Genomic DNA, 20,820 nt, shown 5'->3' with positions numbered 1-20,820 from the left:
TTCTCCAAATAAACACACAGAGGCATGAAAAAAACACTGGGCTCTTATGCACTAAAAGTAGACTGAAAGGAATCAAGATTTAAAGGTGCAGTGACCTTCTCATTATTCGCTCTAAACTGAAGCTTTCTAAAACTGGACCAAGCCGTGTGCCAATGTTAGCTAATGGTACATGGACGTATATTTCTGCTTTACCTAAGCAGTCAAAGCACTTTGTACAAGTGCTTTTTTATCTAACATTTGATCTAGCATCTGAAATCAACTCAGGCTTAGTGTCCTGCCCAAAGATATCTGGCATGCAGTCTGGAGCAGCCTAAGACTGAACCGCCACTCCTTCTCGATTCTCATTCCCGTGGAGCTCGGTTTGCTGATGGAACCGGACCACCATCCACATCTCCACCAGTTAGCTCCTGTTTTAAATAAGTACCACATACATAGATGTGTTCAGTGCCTCGTTCCTTTCATTACAGCTCCTCGATGTGCTCACTTGTGCTGTTTGTGGCACAGAGTGGCCCACCCAGTGTGGCATCGCAGCCTTACATGGACACACTGCGGACTTCAACTTTAACTGCTTATTAATCACAGCTATGGCACACACGCTCTGCAGACGGAGGCCCGTATATGAAGGCTGGCAGGACCCTCGGGGAGCCGCGGCGAGTTGCTGCTGCGGGGATTCGATGAATATTCATGAGTATGCAGAGACAGGCGCCGCTTTATGGCGGCAGTGTGATGTATTGCTGCTGCAACTGCATGCCGGCGTGTTGCGGTGAAGCAGCCTGTACAGTAACGCCACGGTGGACGTGTAACACACGTGTTGCTTTATTATGGTGGACACTGTGTTTACGCCCCACACACACATCCCAGCTCTCTCTATATGTATGTGTTGGATTGCAGCCTGTGTCAGAGCAGACGATGAGGCCTTCTGAGTCCAGGATGTGTCTGGTGGCGTCCTCCGGTCCTTCCTGTTACCTCCACAGGACACAGCTCTGTTGGATTTTCAGGACCTGTGTGCTTTTGGTTTGTTGGTTTCTGTCATTTCTGTTTTTGTTTTTCTTTTCTTGTGATTATCTGCTTCAGCTCCTCCTTCCTGCATCTTACATGTATACAGAATCTTGTGTCCTCTGTGTGCGTTTTCATTTCATTTCAGCTTTAGGCTACGCTCACATGTACACGGTATTTTTGAAAACACAGATTTTTCTATGTGTTTGCACCTTTTTCCATCACTGAAAACTGAGATTTTTGAAAACTCAGTTTTTGCGTTTACGTGTGGACGAGGAAAACAGATTTATTCACGCAACCTCAAAGGTGTGCGCCGTTTTTGACGTCACGCTGTGCGCCACGTTATTGTTTACATGAGATTTCTACAATGGTGGATAGAGACAAAATACTGTTGCTGTTAATCTGACTGTCTGCAGCTCTTACACACTTACTGTCCCTCCATTTACACAGACAGAGGCGTCAGAGTGAGCTTTCATTCAACAGACACAACCCAAATATTTGAATAGATTAACTTTTTAATTTAAAGTTTAGATTTATGCATGCTGTATGCACTTTGTTCTTTCCTAAGTTGTGAGTCCAAAATACTGTCTTAAGTTATTAACGTTGGAAATGATGAAGGCACCTGAGAAGTAACACAAAATTATCTGCCTTTCCAGAAAAACACAAACTTTCAGAAGTACTTCATGTTTTGTGAGGGTACAAAACCCTGTTTAGTCTTTCCCTGCCAGGCTTCTAGACTTCTGATTGGCCAACATTTCATTTTTAGCGTTTACATGTGGACGGGATTTTAAAAAATGAAAACGGAAAATCTCCGTTTTCAAAAATACCCGTGTACGTGTGGACGTAGCCTTATTTATACAGCATCAAATCACAACAACAGTGACCTCAAGGCGCTTTATATTGTACAGTAGATCGTACAATAATAGATACAGAGACAAACCCAACAATCATATGACCCCCTATGAGCAAGCACTTTGGCGACAGTGGGAAGGAAAAACTCCCTTTTAACAGGAAGAAACCTCCAGCAGAACCAGGCTCAGGGAGGGGCGGGGCCATCTGCTGTGATTGGTTGGGATGAGAGAAGGAAGACAGGATAAAGACATGCTGTGGAAGAGAGACAGAGGTTAATAACAGATATGATTCAATGCAGAGAGGTCTGTTAACACATAGGCTACGTTCACACTGCAGGCGAAAGTGCATCAAATCCGACTTTTGTGACCCTCTGCGACCCATATCCGATCACGGTCTGACAGTGTGAACGGCACAAATCCGATATTTTCAAATCCGACCTGGGTCACTTTCGTATGTGGTCCTGAATCCGATACATATCTGATGTTTTAGAAAGCGACTGCTGTTTGATGGTCACGTCGCATTAAATCTGTCTTTTACGTCACTGACACAAGACAGACGCCAATTATCAGCGCCGGAGAAGACATCGTGAACGCTTCCTGGCCATCCAGTGTAGATGTCAGTGAAACTGTTGGGAAGACAACATGAACATTTTCTTTGTGCTGTATAATCTGCAGATTCTGACAGAAATCTGCAACTATCCTTTGAAGCACCGCTCCTCTAAAACAGCAGTAAGGATCATTTTTAGGTTATTTACATTATTATGTAAATAACAAAATAACTTAAAGCAAAAATTGGGAAATGTAAAGTCCTAAGTCTTTATATTAAGGGCCATCAGTCAAACAATACTGTTGCTCTGGGTCTAAACAGAGCGCGTTGTGTGTGACGTCTTCTTTTGCGCATGCGGCCGCTTTGAGCGTTCACACTAGAGCGCGTTTGCTGTCGCATTTTATTTGTAGTGTGAACGAGCAGACAAAAAAATCAGATTTGATTAAAAAATTGGAATTGAGCATTAAGACCTGCAGCGTGAACGTAACCTTAGAGAGTGAGAAAGGTGACTGGAAAGGAAAAACACAATGCATCATGGGAAACCCCCGGCAGCCTCTGTCTATTGCAGCATAACTAAGGGAGCATATAGTTAGGGCTGGACCTGGTGACCCACCTGGTCCAGCCCTAACTATATGCTTTAGCAAAAAGGAAAGTTTTAAGCCTAATCTTGAAAGTAGAGATAGTGTCTGTCTCCTGAATCCAAACTGGAAGCTGGTTCCACAGAAGAGGGGCCTGAAAACTGAAGGCTCTGCCTCCCATTCTACTTTTAAATACTCTAGGAACAACAAGTAAGCCTGCAGAGCGAGAGCGAAGTGCTCTAATAGGGTGATATGGTACTACAAGGTCATTAAGATAAGATGGTTCCTATTTCTAAGGTTTTTAGGTTTTTAGTGTTTCATACACATTCAAATCAAATCAAATCAAATCACTTTTATTGTCACATCACATGTGCAGGTACATTGGTACAGCACATGTGAGTGAAATTCTTGTGTGCGAGCTTCACAAGCAACAGAGTTGTGCAAAATACAATAATGTAAACAAGCAAAATACAAGAATGGCTACATCTGAAACTAATAAATATATGTCCAATATATAATGGTATATGCATTCCTGGATGTGTATACTAAATATTTTTCTACGTGTGTGTGTGTGTACACATATTTTACAAATTAAATAGAGTAAGCAATAAATAAAAATATATAAAAATATACAGAGTTGAGACATGTTCTTGTGTATACTTGGTCTTTTTTCCCTCCAACCTTGTTACATGATTGTGTCGTATTTCCTGTTTTCATTGTTGCACACATGCAGATTTGTGCCCTCCTCTGCACCCATCCTAACAGTCATAATGTGATGGTGGACTAAAACAGTATCATCCTGTGTTACTTGACCTCATCACAAATGTTAAAGCAAACTCACATGTGGACAAAGAGCTGGCTCATACTTTATAAAACACTCACTTTCACTGATCTTTGGTCTCGTTGCTGCAGAGATGAGTCCTCTGTCATTCAGGCTTCCTGTGGACTGGCTCATAGATGTCATTCATGATCACCATAAAGGCTGCAACACAACACAGCAGGACAAATGCAAACTGAATTATGGAGAGCCTTAAACTCACTTTGATCATTTGATAGTTTTTTCTTATAGAGATTGATTTGCATATAAACCTACATTCTTGATAAGTAACAGATTGTATTGCAGCAGTGTGATGTTCAGCTGTGGGTTGAACAGCCTGTCGCTGAAGATTCAAACATACATTTGGAGGTAATTGTTGTCATATTCGGATCATATTAGAAAGTTAGTATGAAGGCAGTTAACAGAGGTCCCCTATCGCTGCGCTCCACAGCGCCGCGAGGTTTGAAGCCCAAGTGGGTGTTTCAGCTGTCCGTGTGCATGCAGGTATATTTCCGTTACATGTAGCGACTCACTGCTCAGCACCAAAGGCCGCCATCAGCGATTTTTCTCCCAGACCAGGCGGAGCGGCTCTCCGGGTTGCAGCCTCAGACCTTTAGGCCTGCAGCTGCGTCGCTGCAGTCTCAGTTTGATGAAGCAGCGAATGCCCTGTGCTCAGCTCAACAGCTCAAAGTAAATGGTAAATGGCCTGCATTTGTATAGCGCTTTTCTAGTCCATAGGACCCCAAAGCGCTTTACACTACATTCAGTCATTCACCCATTCACACACACATTCACACACTGGTGATAGCAAGCTACATTGTAGCCACAGCTGCCCTGGGGTGCACTGACAGAGGCGAGGCAAAGTCAGTCTGGTGGCGCTCTAAGTAATCGCTGCTTACCACATACCTGCTGTTAGATCAGTTAGAAGTGGGATCAAGGACCATACGTCATCATCATCATCATCTGATGAGGATAAAAGTTGAGACGAATCGTGCTAATTAGCCCAGAAACTCTCTGCTGAGGATCATCTTTGTTTGTGCCTTAAGTGGCAGACTTCAAAAGGAGCCGGCTGAGTAAGACCGCTTCCCTGCTGGACCCTCCGAGGTGAGCTGTTTCAACAGGGGGGGCGTTGTGGAGAAGACAGGATGTCTGCGTGGGTGCATGGGTTTTTAAACACTACAGAACAACATCGACTTTTCCCGTAAATGCAGAAACCCGTTCTCCTGTAGAACTGCAGTAGAAACCTCTGCTTTCTCTTGCCACTGCACTGATCCAGAAAGATCGATGTCTTCGCCCTCTGGTTCATCCATCTTTGCCTTACTGCCACGCCCTTTCTCACATTTCAGTGCCTTCATGTTCTCTCACCCGGCTCGCAGCAGATGGTCCCGCCCCTCCCTGAGCCTGTTTCTGCTGGAGGTTTCTTCTTGTTAAAAGGGAGTTTTTCCTTCCCACTGTCGCCAACGTGCTTGCTCATAGGGGGTCATGATTGTAATAAACGTTTATTTTCACGTCTATCAACGGATAGAGCAAAACATTAAAGTGAAATAAAATAATGAAGCTCAGTTTGAAATCTCAGCCAATTTGCTCCATAACAAACAAAACACTGACTTAAAGTAAACATTGGAAAGTATTTCTTATCTTTAATCTTCACTGAGACCAGAATCTAGGCCAGCAATGGTGCTCTTTTGCAGGAAGGCAGTATGTTGATAGATCCACTAGATTCCTGCGTAAAAACCTGCATTTATTTTGTGACGCAAACACCTGTTCTCGCCTCTGTCAGTGCGCCCCAGGGTGGCTGTGCCTGCAATGTGGCTGCCATCATCAGTGTGTGAATGTGTGGATGACTGGTTGTGTAAAGCGCTTTGGGGTCTGTAAGGACTAGTAAAGCGCTATACAAATACAGGCCATTTTCTCTGGGATCCTTGGCACCACCTGCTGCATCCTCGATAGAGTGGGCAGAGGAACAATACACTTTTTAGTGTACACGACTGGTTGAAATGGCCAATCAATGTCTTTTTCCAACCACACGTGTCACCCCACTTCGAAATCAAATTAAAATGGGGCGATTGATCTATTGATTTTATAAATCAGTAACTACAAACCTTTGTACAGGACCGGCAAACACATTTTTTAATGATTGTTTTGGCGTTTTTGAGTAAACTTAAAAAGTGAGAGCTCGTAAAAATGCTCCATCACATTTTTGTATGTTACAGTGTTTAACCACATTTCTTTTTTCCTTTACAGTGAGCGTAAAAATTTCTTCGATCTCAGCTAAACATGGACTACCCTGAAGACTTCGCGCTGCCGCCGTACAATTTATCATTCTTTCCGAACAACTTCAGTTACCCTCAAAATGACACCGACTACCTGCCAATGGGGGTGAAGGTCACCATCGTGGTCGTCTACATGATCGTGTGCATCATTGGTCTGGTGGGAAACTTCCTCGTCATGTATGTCATCATAAGGTAAGATACACACCTCCTCACACTGAAGCTGTGGTGGATATGACTCTATAGCAGTGCAGTCAGATACTTCTTCTATGATCTGATGCTTTGACAGAAATAATTCAGCTTCAACAAAGAAAAGGTTGTCCTCGAGGGTTATTCATCAGTGTGCTGGCTGGGAGATGTTTTATTCATTTTCAGTTTTAACACTCATTTAATAAAATCTCTTTCATCCTTTCTGAGCTGGAGTCCTTCGTACTTTTGAGAAACTTTTGGACCCGAGTACTACAAAGCTGCGCAGATAAGCTAAAACAGTTTTTATTAGAGAATACTTTTACATGATGAGAGATTTAAAAGGCAGGTTTATAAAGTAAGAGCTGTCTTTTCCTTTGGCTTCACTGCCGTGGAGATGATTGGCTCGCTTTGTTGGTGATCTGGACAGGTTTACATGACTCATCCAGCTGTGATTGCTGATAAGGGCGTCTCAACCACTCATTAGGTGTAGGACTATGTACGTTTTCACACAGGGCTGTGTAGGTTTGGATGTGTTTTCCTTCAATAATAAATATCTTTATTTAGAAACTGCATTTTGTGTTCCCTTGTGTTATCTTTGTCGAATATTTGAATTTGTTGGATGAGCTGAAACATTTCAGTGTGACAAATAAAAACACCACCGTATCATGAAATTATAAAAGGCTCATCTCGACGTCTCCAATAAAGAGTCACTAACTGATCTGGATCCAGTCTCAGTATCAGTCTCTGAGTTAGCCCAAGGAGCAAACACGACATAGATAAAAGCTCTGAGCGCTCCGTAACACCATGCTGTGTTTAATGACGTCCTACACCAGCATCAGACTCTATTTCATTTTGCACTTTTTCTCCAGTTTTGTATTAAAGCAGTAAAGCCAAGGTTCAGACCGGCCTCTGTGACGTGAGTAGTTCCTGTCAGAGGCACAACCGTAGATCCTCTGAGGCTGCTGTACCTCTAAACAGTGTTGGTCAAGTTACTTGAAAAAAGTAATCAGTAACTAATTACTGATTACTTCCCCAAAAAAGTAATCCCGTTACTTTACTGATTACTTATTTTCAAAAGTAATTAATTACTTAGTTACTTAGTTACTTAGTTACTTTTTAAAAACACGATTTACAACCTGAAGAGGTGATAAAGCGATAGATCTTTCAGCCCAATTCTACTTTTTCTACATAATCCATCATACAAAATGTAATCAAATGGAAAAGTCTCTTTTTTAACTTGTTTTATCATTTTTAATCTTTTAACTTTATGCATCAAGCAAACATTTAATTATATGCAACATTCTCTGACTTGAATAAATGAGTTTAACATTTAAACCTATTTTCTGCACATTCCAGCACATAAAATAAAATAATTTTTTGTGTTTACACTCACTCTTTCAAATAGATGCAAGTAAAACACAGCAGAACATAAATAAAGTCAAAGACTCAGCGGTCCTGTTGCTCTATTTTCACCTGTAAAGCAGGACTGCAGTAGGCGGAGGTTTACCCTGGTGCAGGTGTGCAGCGGTCAGTGGAAGGATACGGCAGTGTCTCTGTGAGTTTCCCATTACGTCGTTGCGCTCTTGGTGCTTCCTTGGAAGTTTAGGGGTTTTTTTCGCTGTAAAAAGAAGTTTTCTTCCCACGCACGATGGACGCTAATGTTTTTGTCACTTTTTATGGAATCAAACTCAAAGTAAGGTCAGTACTTCCACGCTTTAAACGCTGCATGCTCATACTCTCTCCCGCACTCGATATGTGATCCATTGTTGATCTGCACACAGCTGTTGTCACTAACGGCGCACTGGCTTACGTCACTGTCGTGAGACATTCTCGCAAAAAATCACGGTTTTAGTAACGCAGTAACGCAGCGTTCCTACGGGAAAGTAACGGTAATCTAATTACCGATTTTGCAATAGTAATCCCTTACTTTACTCGTTACTCGAAAAAAGTAATCAGATTACAGTAACGCGTTACAAGTAACGCGTTACTGCCCATCTCTGCCTCTAAAGCTCCAATCAGGCCTTGTTTTCTGTGAGTGACTGAGCATAACTGGGTAACCAGAGATTACAGTCATTTAGAAGCATCACACTGAACTGCTGCAGGAGATCTGCACTAGGGGTGGGCGATATAAACGATATACGATAGAAACTATATAAATTTGGCCAACGATAGAGATTTTGACTCTACCGCTCTACCGCATGTTGATGATGTCATCAAGCTGCGCCTGTTTTGATCGAAAGCATCTCAGCGGCTACAACCATTATCATCTGCAAATTATGGCGGGCGACAGTCACAGCAAAGACTTGAAGCACTTTTGAAATATGGGGAAAGCCAAAAACTGCGCTTCCTCCACTTAGGTAACATTGATTCATTAATGTTGAATTCTCTGGCAGCTGCTCTATTCCCATGTTGCTGCAGTATATTAATGACTAACCTTGTATTGTGGATGAATAATCTCAGTTGTTCTCCTGACTGAAGTTTGGCCCGTGTATAGCATCCTGCTATGCGATTGCATTTGTCCTTAACCACCAGAATCCCTCACGTTAACTTTTATCAAGTGGAAAAAAAAGTTAGCGTTCATCCTCCAGCTTCACTGTGCTAATGTTATGCTAACATAGCTGTGTCGCTAGCAATCACGTAGCACAACATTATGTACCAGCTAGCCCAACTTCAGTAACCCTGCATACGCCACTGCTGTTTAGTTTTCTGTCTTCATTTATGTTGGAAGTGATAGCAGAGCTGTACGTTTGAATTAGTTTCAGAAATGGTAAATGGTAAATGGCCTGCATTTGTATAGCGCTTTTCTAGTCCATAGGACCCCAAAGCGCTTTACACTACATTCAGTCATTCACCCATTCACACACACATTCACACACTGGCAGCTACATTGTAGCCACAGCTGCCCTGGGGCGCACTGACAGAGGCGAGGCTGCCGGACACTGGCGCCACCGGGCCCTCTGACCACCACCTGTAGGCAAACATGGGGTTAGTATCTTGCCCAAGGATATTTGGCATGCAGCCAGGAGGCAGCCTGGGATCGAACCACCGACCTTCTGATTAGTGGCTGACCTGCTCTGCCACCTGAGCTACAGCCAGTCAGAACATGGTATGAAATGTTTAGGTGGAAGCTAGCGCGCTAACTTCCTGTTAACTTCTAACTCCGTTAAATTTAATAAATTCTGTTTTCATGGATGTTAAACTTAATTGTTACACCCGATAAAGCAGCAACGCTGATGATTTTATTAAAGATGAAAGAATTTAGACCGTTTTTAACTCTGTGTTCGTTTGACTTTGGGACCTGAAGTGGACGGAGTTTCGGACCCAGATTACTCCGCGAAGCTCCTCCCTACGGCAGCCGTAATGCTCTGACAATCCATCAAGCAGTGCGGCTTACCAAAGTTGTACCAAAACATTTTTAACAGATTTCTGCCCAAATCGGTTCGAGGTCAGTAAGCACAACCAGAATTCATACATAAGGCACACTCTCGATTTTTGAGAAAATTAAAGGATTTTAAGTGTGCCTTACAGTAGACAGAAGAAAGGAATATATCGTGATGTATATTGTTACCGCACGTGCTTGAAATTATACCGCGATATGGATTTTAGGCCATATCGCTCCTAGCCCTAATCTGCACTATCAGCATGCACTGTGTGTGTGTGCGTGTGATTTGACTGAATGTGGCGTAGGTGGACTCACAGACGTTCTGACGGTTGGCGTATCTGCCCACCGGGCAGCTGCTGTTTGTTTGTGTTTCTGATGTGTGTGTGCAAGTTTACCCTGCAGCAAAGCAGCACTCATGTATGAAGTTGTGTAATTGATGAGAGAAAATAATCCGGGTTATTTACCACAGAGTTTCCTGTCATGCGTTTCACGTTTCAAACATGAGGAAAAACAAAACATTTGAAAAATAATTTCATGTAATTGAAAATAAGATGAATTACAAAACATTAATGATGAGCAGGCTGTAAATGCTGTAAAGCACCACTGCAGGTAGTTTCTTCCACTCCTGCCTGGAGATGATCCACGTGCAGTCCCGTTCTGGTCCAGGTTTGGACCTGCTGTCCCTGCTTCCCCTGAAGGTGGTGCTCTGATACTGAGGACGGGTTAGCATTGGAGGAGTTCTTTGTGGATCAGTAATCTTTTAGGTTGCTGGTGTAAACAGACGTGGATCCCAGTCCTCTGGTGTTGTGCTCCCACATGCTTTTCCTTACACTGGTTTCACTGGAGGACGCAAAGCAGCACCTGATCCAGGAAATGGACAACATTTCAGGGGGCTCATTGGATCTGCAGTGAAGATAAAAACAGCAAAACTTGGGCTACTTCCACACGTACCCGGGTATTTTTGAAAACGCAGATTTTTCTATGCGTTTGCACCTCCCGTCCACACGTAAACGGCGTTTTCGGTCACTGAAAACTGAGATTTTTAAAAACTCCGGCCAGGGTGGATATTTTTGAAAACTCAGTTTTGAGGCTTCTAGACTTCTGATTGGCCAACATTTCTACACGGTTAGGAATATATTGCCACCTGTTGCTTTGGCATGTTCCTAGCAGCGTTTTCCTTCTTTTCTGCGTTTACGTGTGGACGGGATTATTTTTTAAAACGAAAACGGAAAACCCATGTACGTGTGGACGTAGCCTTAGTTTCTGTTGTCTCCCTTGAGGTGGTGGCAGTTCATACCTTTGACATTGTTTAAGGCATGTGCAGAGACGTTCCGATCCTCTGGCTCGTTTTCTGCCTGGGGCATCAGTCGCATTGCTCGTTTATGCTCGAGATGTCGTTTGGCGTCCGTGCCCGGTTTATGGCATCGGTGAGTAGAGTTCATCACTCCCAAACAAGACTGATGAGGGTTACTGTTCTGTATTAAGCTAAAAGACCATTACTCTCAAACCTACTCTATAACCTAACTGAGCAGTTTGACCAGCCAATGGTCCACAGTCTCCCCGCTGATGAACGGTAGGTTTTTGAAACAGGGCGGCTGTGGGGGTGTGGGTGGGGGGTCAGGGGGATTTGTACTGTGTGTTGCTCCCTTTGTTATTTATTCCCAAACAGAGAGAGACAGATGGATTCCATCAGCTGGAGCAACCCCACCGCTACAGATAAAGGAAATCGAAGCTCCAAAGGCAGAACCGACATCAGTACTGAAAACACAAAGAGGTGGTTTACTAGAGACACCTCCAAACTGTGGATTTGTACCCTCTCTGCCTGCAACAGATTTAAACACAACAAATACAAAATGCAGCAGTGAAAAACCAACAATGGACAACAATGACAAACAATCACATCCACTTCAGTTTTATTTATATATCAAGAGCTTATCACAGCTTATTTTTGTTTACAGACCCTACAGTAGTACAGAAAAAATAACAATTATATGAGCCCCTGTGAGTAAACACTCGGTGACAGTGAGGAGGGAAAAACTCCCTCTTAGCAGGAAGAAATGTCCAGCACAACCAGCCTGCAGCTGGTTGGAGGTGATGCCTTTGATTTATGGGTGTACCAAGTGTCACCACCAGGTGGTGATCAGCTCTGCTCCTATCTTCACCTGAGTGTCCTGGTGCCATTGCCTTATGGGGCTTTTTCCAGGACCCACTCAGGGACTCCAAGAAGTCTGGGCACTCTGAACAAAGGCCATCCTCTCGTCCACTGTGGGAAAACCCCGACATACTGACACAGAGCCATAGGGATACTCTCCGAGGGTAACTCCAGAGTGGAACCAGTCTTCTGGATAGTCCATGTCCTCTCCAGAAGACTGGTTCCAATTATATCTACTGGGGACCTCATGCACATCCCTAAAGCCAGTTCTACTAAGCGAGGGTTGACTGCTGCCTGACCTGCAGAGCACTGATCTTCTACAGCAGGAGTGTCCTCGAGGGCCGGTGTCCTGAAACTTTTCTATGTGTCCCTGCTGCTTCAGCAAGACCTGACTGCATGCCGAGGTGGCTGCCATTTGATTCATGTTACAGCAGCTCACAATCAGCATGGTCCAATAAAAGTACTCTTTTTTTCAGAACACTTACATTTAGTTACATTTTTCCAAGTTTACTCGTGTATGGGTAGGGTTTGGCACCTCAGTATGCAGTCAGGTCTTGCTAATGACCTACTAATTGTAACCAGGTGTGTTGCAGCAGGGACACATGTAAAAGGTCCAGAACAACGGCCCTCGAGGGCTGGGGTTTGACACCCCTGGTCTACAGCAACAACCCTGTGTTCTTTAACCAGGCACTCTTCTCCAAAGAGCTGTGTGTGAAAGCCGGGTGTGAAAGATTGCTTTTCCAGTTGACCTGCATTCCCACCCTTTCCTGTGGGTAGTGTCTGAAGAATTAGCTGATGGTAGAAACTGCAGGCGTGAGGTTCCTCTGCTGGTAGTCTAGGTCAGAGATGGGGTGAGGAGCTCAAGCTCAAAGTGGAGCCACTACTCCTCCACATTGACAGGAGCCAGCAGAGGTGGTTCAGGCATCTGACCAGGAAGTGTTTCAGGGATATTTACTGTGAGGAGCCCCAGGGCATACCCTGAGCACACTATTATATCAGATGACTTGGGAAGAGGTGGAGTAGGTACCCGGAGAGAGGGAGGTCTGTGCTTTGACTGCTGCCCTGACCCAGAGAGCTTTAGAAAATGGATGCTATGTTGGCATATTCATAAAATATGCACGCCTCTATAAATCCAATATCTGCATGATTAGTTTTGGACCTTCCACAATATGCATTAAAAGTGAAGATTTATTTTGAAATTAAAAGCCAGTCTTCACTTTGACCTTGAGGTAACAAAGTTAGTCATGTGTGCATGAACTCCAGGAGGTTACCAGCCTCACCCCGTGGGTCAGAGACGAGCAGAAAGGACTTTGTTAGAGAAATATAAATACTTTGTGAACATGAAACGTCAGTGAGCAGCGAGATCAATGAGGAGTGTTTTTGCTGGAACACCTCGAGAAGAAAGGAGGACCAACATGGAATCTTTTTATAAAACTCACATGGCAGCCATTGATATTGCCTCCTGTCCGAGCGTTAATGGCCTCAGATGTCCGTTTGTTTGTATAAAGGACACAGTGTGTCTCAGGAAACCAGGCTCAAGCTGATTGGATATCAGTGAAAACAGAGTCTGCTGATAAGGCTCGATGCTCGAATGACATCATTCCTGTAAATAAGATAAGATAAGATAAGATAACCTTTATTAGTCCCACACGTGGGAAATTTGTTTTGTCACAGCAGGAAGTGGACAGTGCAAAAGTTATGAGGCAAAAATTAGAATACAATAAGAATAAATACAGTACACAACTGTACAGAATAGAATAAAATAAAATACTATATACAGTAGAATAAAATAAAATAAATATACAATAAGATAAAAATAGAATACAAATACAAATACTATATACAACTGAGTAAAAATACAACGATGACAGAAAGGATTATTGCACTTAGTATTATTGCATATGTATGGATGTGTGTGCTTGATCAGTTAAAGTCTTTATAACCTCTCGTTATTGGCTCCCTGTTCATTTTAGAAATATTTAAAAAATCAGAACAGTTAAGGCTTCCTGTCTGAATGCTGAATATACTGAATTTGAGGTCTTCTGGGTTTTGTGCACATGAACACTACAGAAATAAGAGCAGCAGCCCTGTGCTGCCTTTTACCAAGTCAAGGACATCCAAACTCATCTGCTGAATATTTATTTGTCTGTCATCAGGTCTGGTGCTGATCCTTGTCCTTTGGCAGTAGCAAATAAACCAAGGTTGCTCTACTTAAGGATCTGTCTCTGATCAGAGTCAGAGAAAACCTAAAACTGTGTGAGGAATATGTGATATGCAGATGTAACAGAGAGGTGGAGGTTTGCTCCAACAGCAACCTTTTTAATGGCAAGGAGGTGGAAGAAAAAGCTAACATTTGATCATTTAAATGGTGGGGTTAATGACAGATGGAAGCAGCCAGCGGCATCTAATTTAGCTCTTCCTTGTAAACAAAAACATAAAAGGATAAAAGGCACAGAGGAAGAGCCGTCGAGCAGCATTAAATGAGCTTTTGTGTCTGTCGGGAAACGGTGCTTTTTGTTTTGAGCCCTCTGTGCTGTCAGACAAAGGTGGAAACAGAGCTTTAACTCCAGCGTCAGACGTGTTTTTGGCCACGAGCAGAGATTCCTGCGAGCATCTGCTGGCTGCACAGCCTGAAAAGGCAGAGGACCGCAGGGAAGGCGTCCTGCCTGCAGACAGAGAGCAGAGGGAGCCTGGCGATGACAGGCTGGAGCTGTGTTCACACCAAACACTTTTATTCTTTACTTGTGTGTTACCCGAAGGGATTTTAGTAGGAAAAAAGAAGCCTGTTTCCATAACAACAGGCCGATCTGTGTTGTACAGCGAGGACATTGTCGGCCTGCTGCATCACTTCAGAGACGTAAGCGTGGCGATGCTCCTCGGAGGAAACCTCAAACGATGAGAGGACTGTCAGTCTGAAGGAAGGTACGGGCTTCGCAGGTGTCAGGTGACCCAGAAGCACCAAACCTCCTATCAGAGCTCCAGATTGCGGCGTGCTTTCAGACGAAAGCTGACCATCAGACACAAAACTAACAAAGACGATGAAGGACGCCACACTGAAATTTGTCACTTAAAACGATGCCTATTCTTATAATCAGGTAAAAGAAGCACTATGTCACTGTTTATTCATGAAAAGTGAAACCATCATTTAGAAGCAGTGCTTCTGCAGTCCTGTAGCTCCAGCTGGACGGTCCTTTTGTTGGCTCAGCTCTGCGCTCTGACCGTTGCAGCAGAGTCTTTTCTTTCACTTTGGTACACAGAGGAGTCGGTGGTCCCCTCACGTCATCCGCGTGCTGACAGGTGGTATAAGCCATCTGGTTTCCTTCAAACGTGCTGCTGTGCGTTACGGCTGAACATGAGACGAGACGTAAGAAAAAGTGTAGAAAATCGCTAAATGCCATGACAGCAGTGACTGAGCGCCACAGGCAGAGAATCGCTCAGGCTGGTCTGATAACCATGAACAGAACCTCGCTCCTCGTTCTCAAACATTTATTCCAATAACTTCATGTAGAGTCATTTCCAGCGCATGTGTGTGTGCTGCCTTCATGGTGACGGAGCTGCTCCGGGGGAGTGCTGTGACATGTTTTCACTCTGACAGCACCCTGAACGCAGGACGATGTGTTCAAAGGAACATAATGAGATGTTTTCAGTGTCTGTGGGAGCTTTACTGTAGTGGGTGTGATGACAGAACACATTTCATGTAATCAAAGTATTTCAGTATTGTTTCAGGTTTAAAGACAGTTCAGTTCAATTTTATTTATACATCAAATTACAGCAACGTTAACAGTGATCCTGCAGTAATGGAGGATTGAGGCTCACCAGCCTAACTATGTGCAAAGAGTCAGCCTGCTGCTGCTTTTCCTTTGAGCCCACACACAACGCTGGCATTACTCAGTCTGCAGTCAGACTTTACAAGACTGCAGTTTTATTTCCAGAAAACTTACAGGAGAGAATCCTCACAGGGTGGAGGAGAGCATGCTATGGTGTTTGGTACTGCACAGAGGTCATTAACACCACCCAGGATACCCCTGGAGGCCATCGCCACATCCTCCTGTCTCACAGGGGTTAGGGCTTCTTCCCCCAAACACTACCCCCCACACCCACGTCCACCAACCTGAGGCACGGTCTGAGTAGGGTCCATATGTGAGTGAGGGCTACTCAGACCAGGTCCTTTGTTCTTTGTTGTTTCGTATGTATTTCTACTGTTAGTTATTTATTCCTGCACAGTTGGTGTGGAGCACCCATAATTATGCTGTAATATGTACAATGACAATAAAGGGCTATTCTATTTTATTCTATCCTATTCTATTCTAATGGATCGTGGATCTCCTTCGTTTGTGTAAGTGGAAAGAATTTACCAGCCAGCTTTACAAAGCATGCGGTCAGTCTGTCAGCTCGTCTGCTGTGGTGGACTGAGCCTTTGGTACCACAGACTCTGATTAGTCCCAGTCTGTAGTTTGAGCTGCGCTGATGGATCCAGACCGCCCAGATGAACACGCAGTCAGGCTTCGAAGTGATTCCCAGATCATAACTGGAACCTTGTATCCTTTTGCGCTTGTTGAACACATCTGTATGTGAGACGGTCGTGTCGGGTCATTCATCCCCTCGGTTCCTCGAGCCTCTGCAAGGCGTTCCATCCTGGAGTGTAACCAGAGGTTTGCACTTGGTTGTAAACGCTCTGTATCTCCATCTATGAGGGCGACTCTGGATCGTAGATGTTTACAGTGATCTGGCTGTCTCTGACCTAGTTAGCTGCTGTGAAGTTTGTTTTCATGGCCGTCTTCTGTGGTCTGCAGTAGCTTTAGCTCCTTTCCCAACAGAGAAGTGATGTTCCATGTCCCTACAGCCAGTCTTAGTGAGCAAGGATGTCTCTGTTAGCTCAGCAAACTCCAGCAAACACACAGTCTGAGTGTGTGCACAGTGTGTTGCTAGCTACAGGTCCAGCTGCTGTATGAGTGAGAGCTGACTTCACTTAGAAGCACATCATATCTTCTGTGGTCGGCTCAGTGCGGCCCGTCTTTTTAACAATGATCTGGACACTTTTAAACTTTCTCCGCTCTGATTGGCTTATTTTTGTTTTCAGCCTAATGATGGCCGCCATTACTTACATGTCTTTGGACCTCTTGCTGTGTGTGTGTGTGTGTGTGTGTGTGTGTGTGTGTGTGTGTGTGTGTGTGTGTGTGTGTGTGTGTGTGTGTTGTTCGGACGGTCTTCTGGTTTCCATGCTGAGTGTGGTCATGGGCAGCCAAATACAAGCTGAACAGTTCAACACCGTTTCTGTTATCTGCTTCTTGTCCAGTTAATCCTGAAGCTCTGAAAATGTCTGTGTATCAACAGTCCATACAAACTTCCTGCGAAACCATCCATCAGTAAATCCTCCACTGGCACAGAGCAAAGATGAGGAGCTCACTTTCTGCAGTACCAGCCAACACAGAGTAAGTTAGCGGGCTAGTTGTAACCACCTACACAGCATGTGTTGCCTCAGGTATGGAGAATAATTGTTGCTCTCTCAGCTGACCTGACGCCCAGCAGAGGTTCGTACATCTGCAATGATCAGACGATGCAATCTGTAACAGTGTTAACAACTGTTTAAGCATCTTCACGGAAACCCATTAAACAATGTGAGCTAAGAAAAGGTGATTCGAATGAAGAAAGACTCATCGTGAGCCACGATTGGAAAGGTTTCAGGCTGCAGGTGTCTGTCGGTTGGTGGTTTGTGGATAACATCCAAAAGTGTCCGTGCAGGGAGAGAGACATCAAACGTTCGTGCTTTGGCTCGGAGGCTTGGAGCCGACTGAATAGATAATTACACACAGATGGTCCAAGTGTGATTTTCTGCGTTGAGAGTCGTAGAAAAACGAAAACGCATTCACACGCATTGTGTCGAGTCTGACCTCCATTAGTCGGCGCTTCATTCTGTCAGATTACATTCACCGTTATCATCACAAAGGCCAAAACCAACACTTTGTCTGTGTTTTCAATCATCTGAGGGAAAGTCTGTGCAGCAGTGGGATGGTGGTGTGTGGAGGTGGAGGTCAAGCTCACGGCTGTTTTTTTGAAGTTTTTACAGAAAATAGACTGAAACAGGAAAAAGCACAAAGAGGAAAGTTTAGGAAATCTGTAATGCTGCATTACAGGATGGCTTGCTCTCCTCCACACAATGAAGGACACGTAGGCTCTGTAATCTACCTTTGTTCATGAAATCTGTTTATTCATTCCACTTTTTTATTTGGATTCACTGAAAAACACTGAAGCACCATAAGCTGCAGTTCCTCTAATGTCCACATGAGGCTCCAGCAGTGAGTGTAGAAAACACGGATGACCGGACATTGCGCCCTGGTGTATCGGATCCTGGTGTATTACCCCCAGGTGTCTGGCTGCACCCGGCTCATAAACCAGCCCCCTTCCTGTTGGTGGGGGGGCGGGGGGAGGGGGGATTCAGGCTAGAAAAGACAGGCCAGTGGTTTGCTTTCTCAGAAGTTTGATTTGAATTACTAACTTGCTGCTGTGTGAAGTGACATCACAGTGACGCCTTTGATGGCTGCTGCAGAGAAACTTGCGTGTCTCTGTTCAGGTGTGACAGATAAAGCAGAGACGCTGGGAGGAGTTCCGGCACTTACAAAACCTCGACCGACCAGTTTCAAAGTGCCAGTGTGATGCGCTCTAACCTGGACTCACCGCACTGCTTCTATTAGAAATGTAAAGATTTGCAATTTCTATGCTGATTAATTGCTAAAAGTAATGAACTTTCTAAGCTAAGATAAGCAGTGTGGTTTTTGGTGGCTGTGATGTTTTCCTCTTAGAGAATAATCAGTGCACATGAATTAATTCACCTTGAATAAGAAATCGCTCTGTTGTGTTTGAATGTTCGATAAAGTCGGTGCTACGGTTCAGTTCAGTGATCGTGTCAGTGACCGTGACCGTGTCCATAACCGTGTCAGTGACCGTGTCAGTGACTGTGTCCGTGTCCGTGACTGTGTCCGTGACTGTGTCCGTGTCAGTGACTGTGTCCGTGACCGTGTCAGTGACCGTGTCAGTGACTGTGTCCGTGTCAGTGACCGTGTCAGTGACCGTGTCAGTGACTGTGTCCGTGACTGTGTCCGTGATCGTGTCAGTGACCGTGACCGTGTCCATAACCATGTCAGTGACCGTGTCAGTGGCTGTGTCCGTGTCAGTGATCGTGTCAATGACCATGTCAGTGACTGTGTCCGTGACTGTGTCCGTGATCGTGTCAGTGACCGTGACCGTGTCCATAACCGTGTCAGTGACCGTGTCAGTGACTGTGTCCGTGTCAGTGACTGTGTCCATGACCGTGTCAGTGACCGTGTCAGTGACCGTGACCATGTCCATAACCGTGTCAGTGACTGTGTCCGTGACTGTGTCCATGACCGTGTCAGTGACCGTGTCAGTGACTGTGTCCGTGACCGTGTCAGTGACCGTGTCAGTGACTGTGTCCGTGTCAGTGACTGTGTCCGTGACCGTGTCAGTGACCGTGTCAGTGACTGTGTCCATGTCAGTGACCGTGTCAGTGACTGTGTCAGTGACCGTGTCCGTGATCGTGTCAGTGACCGTGACCGTGTCCATAACCGTGTCAGTGACCGTGTCAGTGACTGTGTCCGTGTCCGTGACTGTGTCCGTGACTGTGTCCGTGTCAGTGACTGTGTCCGTGACCGTGTCAGTGACCGTGTCAGTGACTGTGTCCGTGTCAGTGACCGTGTCAGTGACCGTGTCCATAACCGTGTCAGTGACTGTGTCCGTGACCGTGTCAGTGACCGTGTCAGTGACTGTGTCCATGTCAGTGACCGTGTCAGTGACTGTGTCAGTGACCGTGTCCGTGACTGTGTCCGTGTCAGTGACTGTGTCCGTGACCGTGTCAGTGACCGTGTCAGTGACTGTGTCCGTGACCGTGTCAGTGACCGTGTCAGTGACTGTGTCCATGTCAGTGACTGTGTCAGTGACCGTGTCCGTGATCGTGTCAGTGACCGTGACCGTGTCCATAACCGTGTCAGTGACCGTGTCAGTGACTGTGTCCGTGACCGTGTCAGTGACCGTGTCAGTGACTGTGTCCGTGTCAGTGACCGTGTCAGTGACCGTGTCCATAACCGTGTCAGTGACTGTGTCCGTGTCAGTGACTGTGTCCATGACCGTATCCGTGACCGTGTCAGTGACCGTGACCGTGTCCATAACCGTGTCAGTGACCGTGTCAGTGACCGTGACCGTGTCCGTGACCGTGTCCATAACCGTGTCAGTGACTGTGTCCGTGACTGTGTCCGTGTCAGTGACTGTGTCCGTGACCGTGTCAGTGACCGTGTCAGTGACTGTGTCCGTGTCAGTGACTGTGTCCGTGACCGTGTCAGTGACCGTGTCCGTGACTGTGTCCGTGACTGTGTCCGTGTCAGTGACTGTGTCCGTGACCGTGTCAGTGACCGTGTCAGTGACTGTGTCCATGTCAGTGACCGTGTCAGTGACTGTGTCCGTGACTGTGTCCGTGATCGTGTCAGTGACCGTGACCGTGTCCATAACCGTGTCAGTGACCGTGTCAGTGACTGTGTCCGTGTCCGTGACTGTGTCCGTGACTGTGTCCGTGTCAGTGACTGTGTCCGTGACCGTGTCAGTGACCGTGTCAGTGACTGTGTCCGTGTCAGTGACCGTGTCAGTGACCGTGTCAGTGACTGTGTCCGTGACTGTGTCCGTGATCGTGTCAGTGACCGTGACCGTGTCCATAACCGTGTCAGTGGCTGTGTCCGTGTCAGTGACCGTGTCAATGACCATGTCAGTGACTGTGTCCGTGACTGTGTCCGTGATCGTGTCAGTGACCGTGACCGTGTCCATAACCGTGTCAGTGACCGTGTCAGTGACTGTGTCCGTGTCAGTGACTGTGTCCATGACCGTGTCCATAACCGTGTCAGTGACCGTGACTGTGTCCGTGTCAGTGACTGTGTCCATGACCGTGTCAGTGACCGTGTCAGTGACCGTGACCATGTCCATAACCGTGTCAGTGACTGTGTCCGTGACTGTGTCCATGACCGTGTCAGTGACTG

General features: G+C 45.4%; 1 protein-coding gene across 1 annotated transcript in view; it reads left to right on the top strand.

Moving 5' to 3' along the window:
• oprl1 (opiate receptor-like 1) overlaps window positions 1–20,820 on the top strand; it is an 80,843-nt gene that overhangs the window by 3,443 nt on the left and 56,580 nt on the right. Inside the window, exon 2 of the mRNA XM_085443254.1 lies at window positions 6,034–6,254. Coding sequence (XP_085299380.1) covers window positions 6,067–6,254 — 188 coding nt within the window. The 5' untranslated portion in view covers window positions 6,034–6,066. The remainder of the gene's footprint in view (window positions 1–6,033; window positions 6,255–20,820) is intronic.

The sequence above is a fragment of the Copadichromis virginalis genome, linkage group LG20 (assembly GCF_057382275.1).
Source record: "Copadichromis virginalis isolate Kocher_CV1m ecotype Utaka linkage group LG20, C_Virginalis_male_GT1.1, whole genome shotgun sequence".
Taxonomy (NCBI): domain Eukaryota; kingdom Metazoa; phylum Chordata; class Actinopteri; order Cichliformes; family Cichlidae; genus Copadichromis; species Copadichromis virginalis.
The sequence above is the reverse complement of the archived record's forward strand: the minus strand, read 5'-3'. Positions and strand labels throughout refer to the sequence as shown.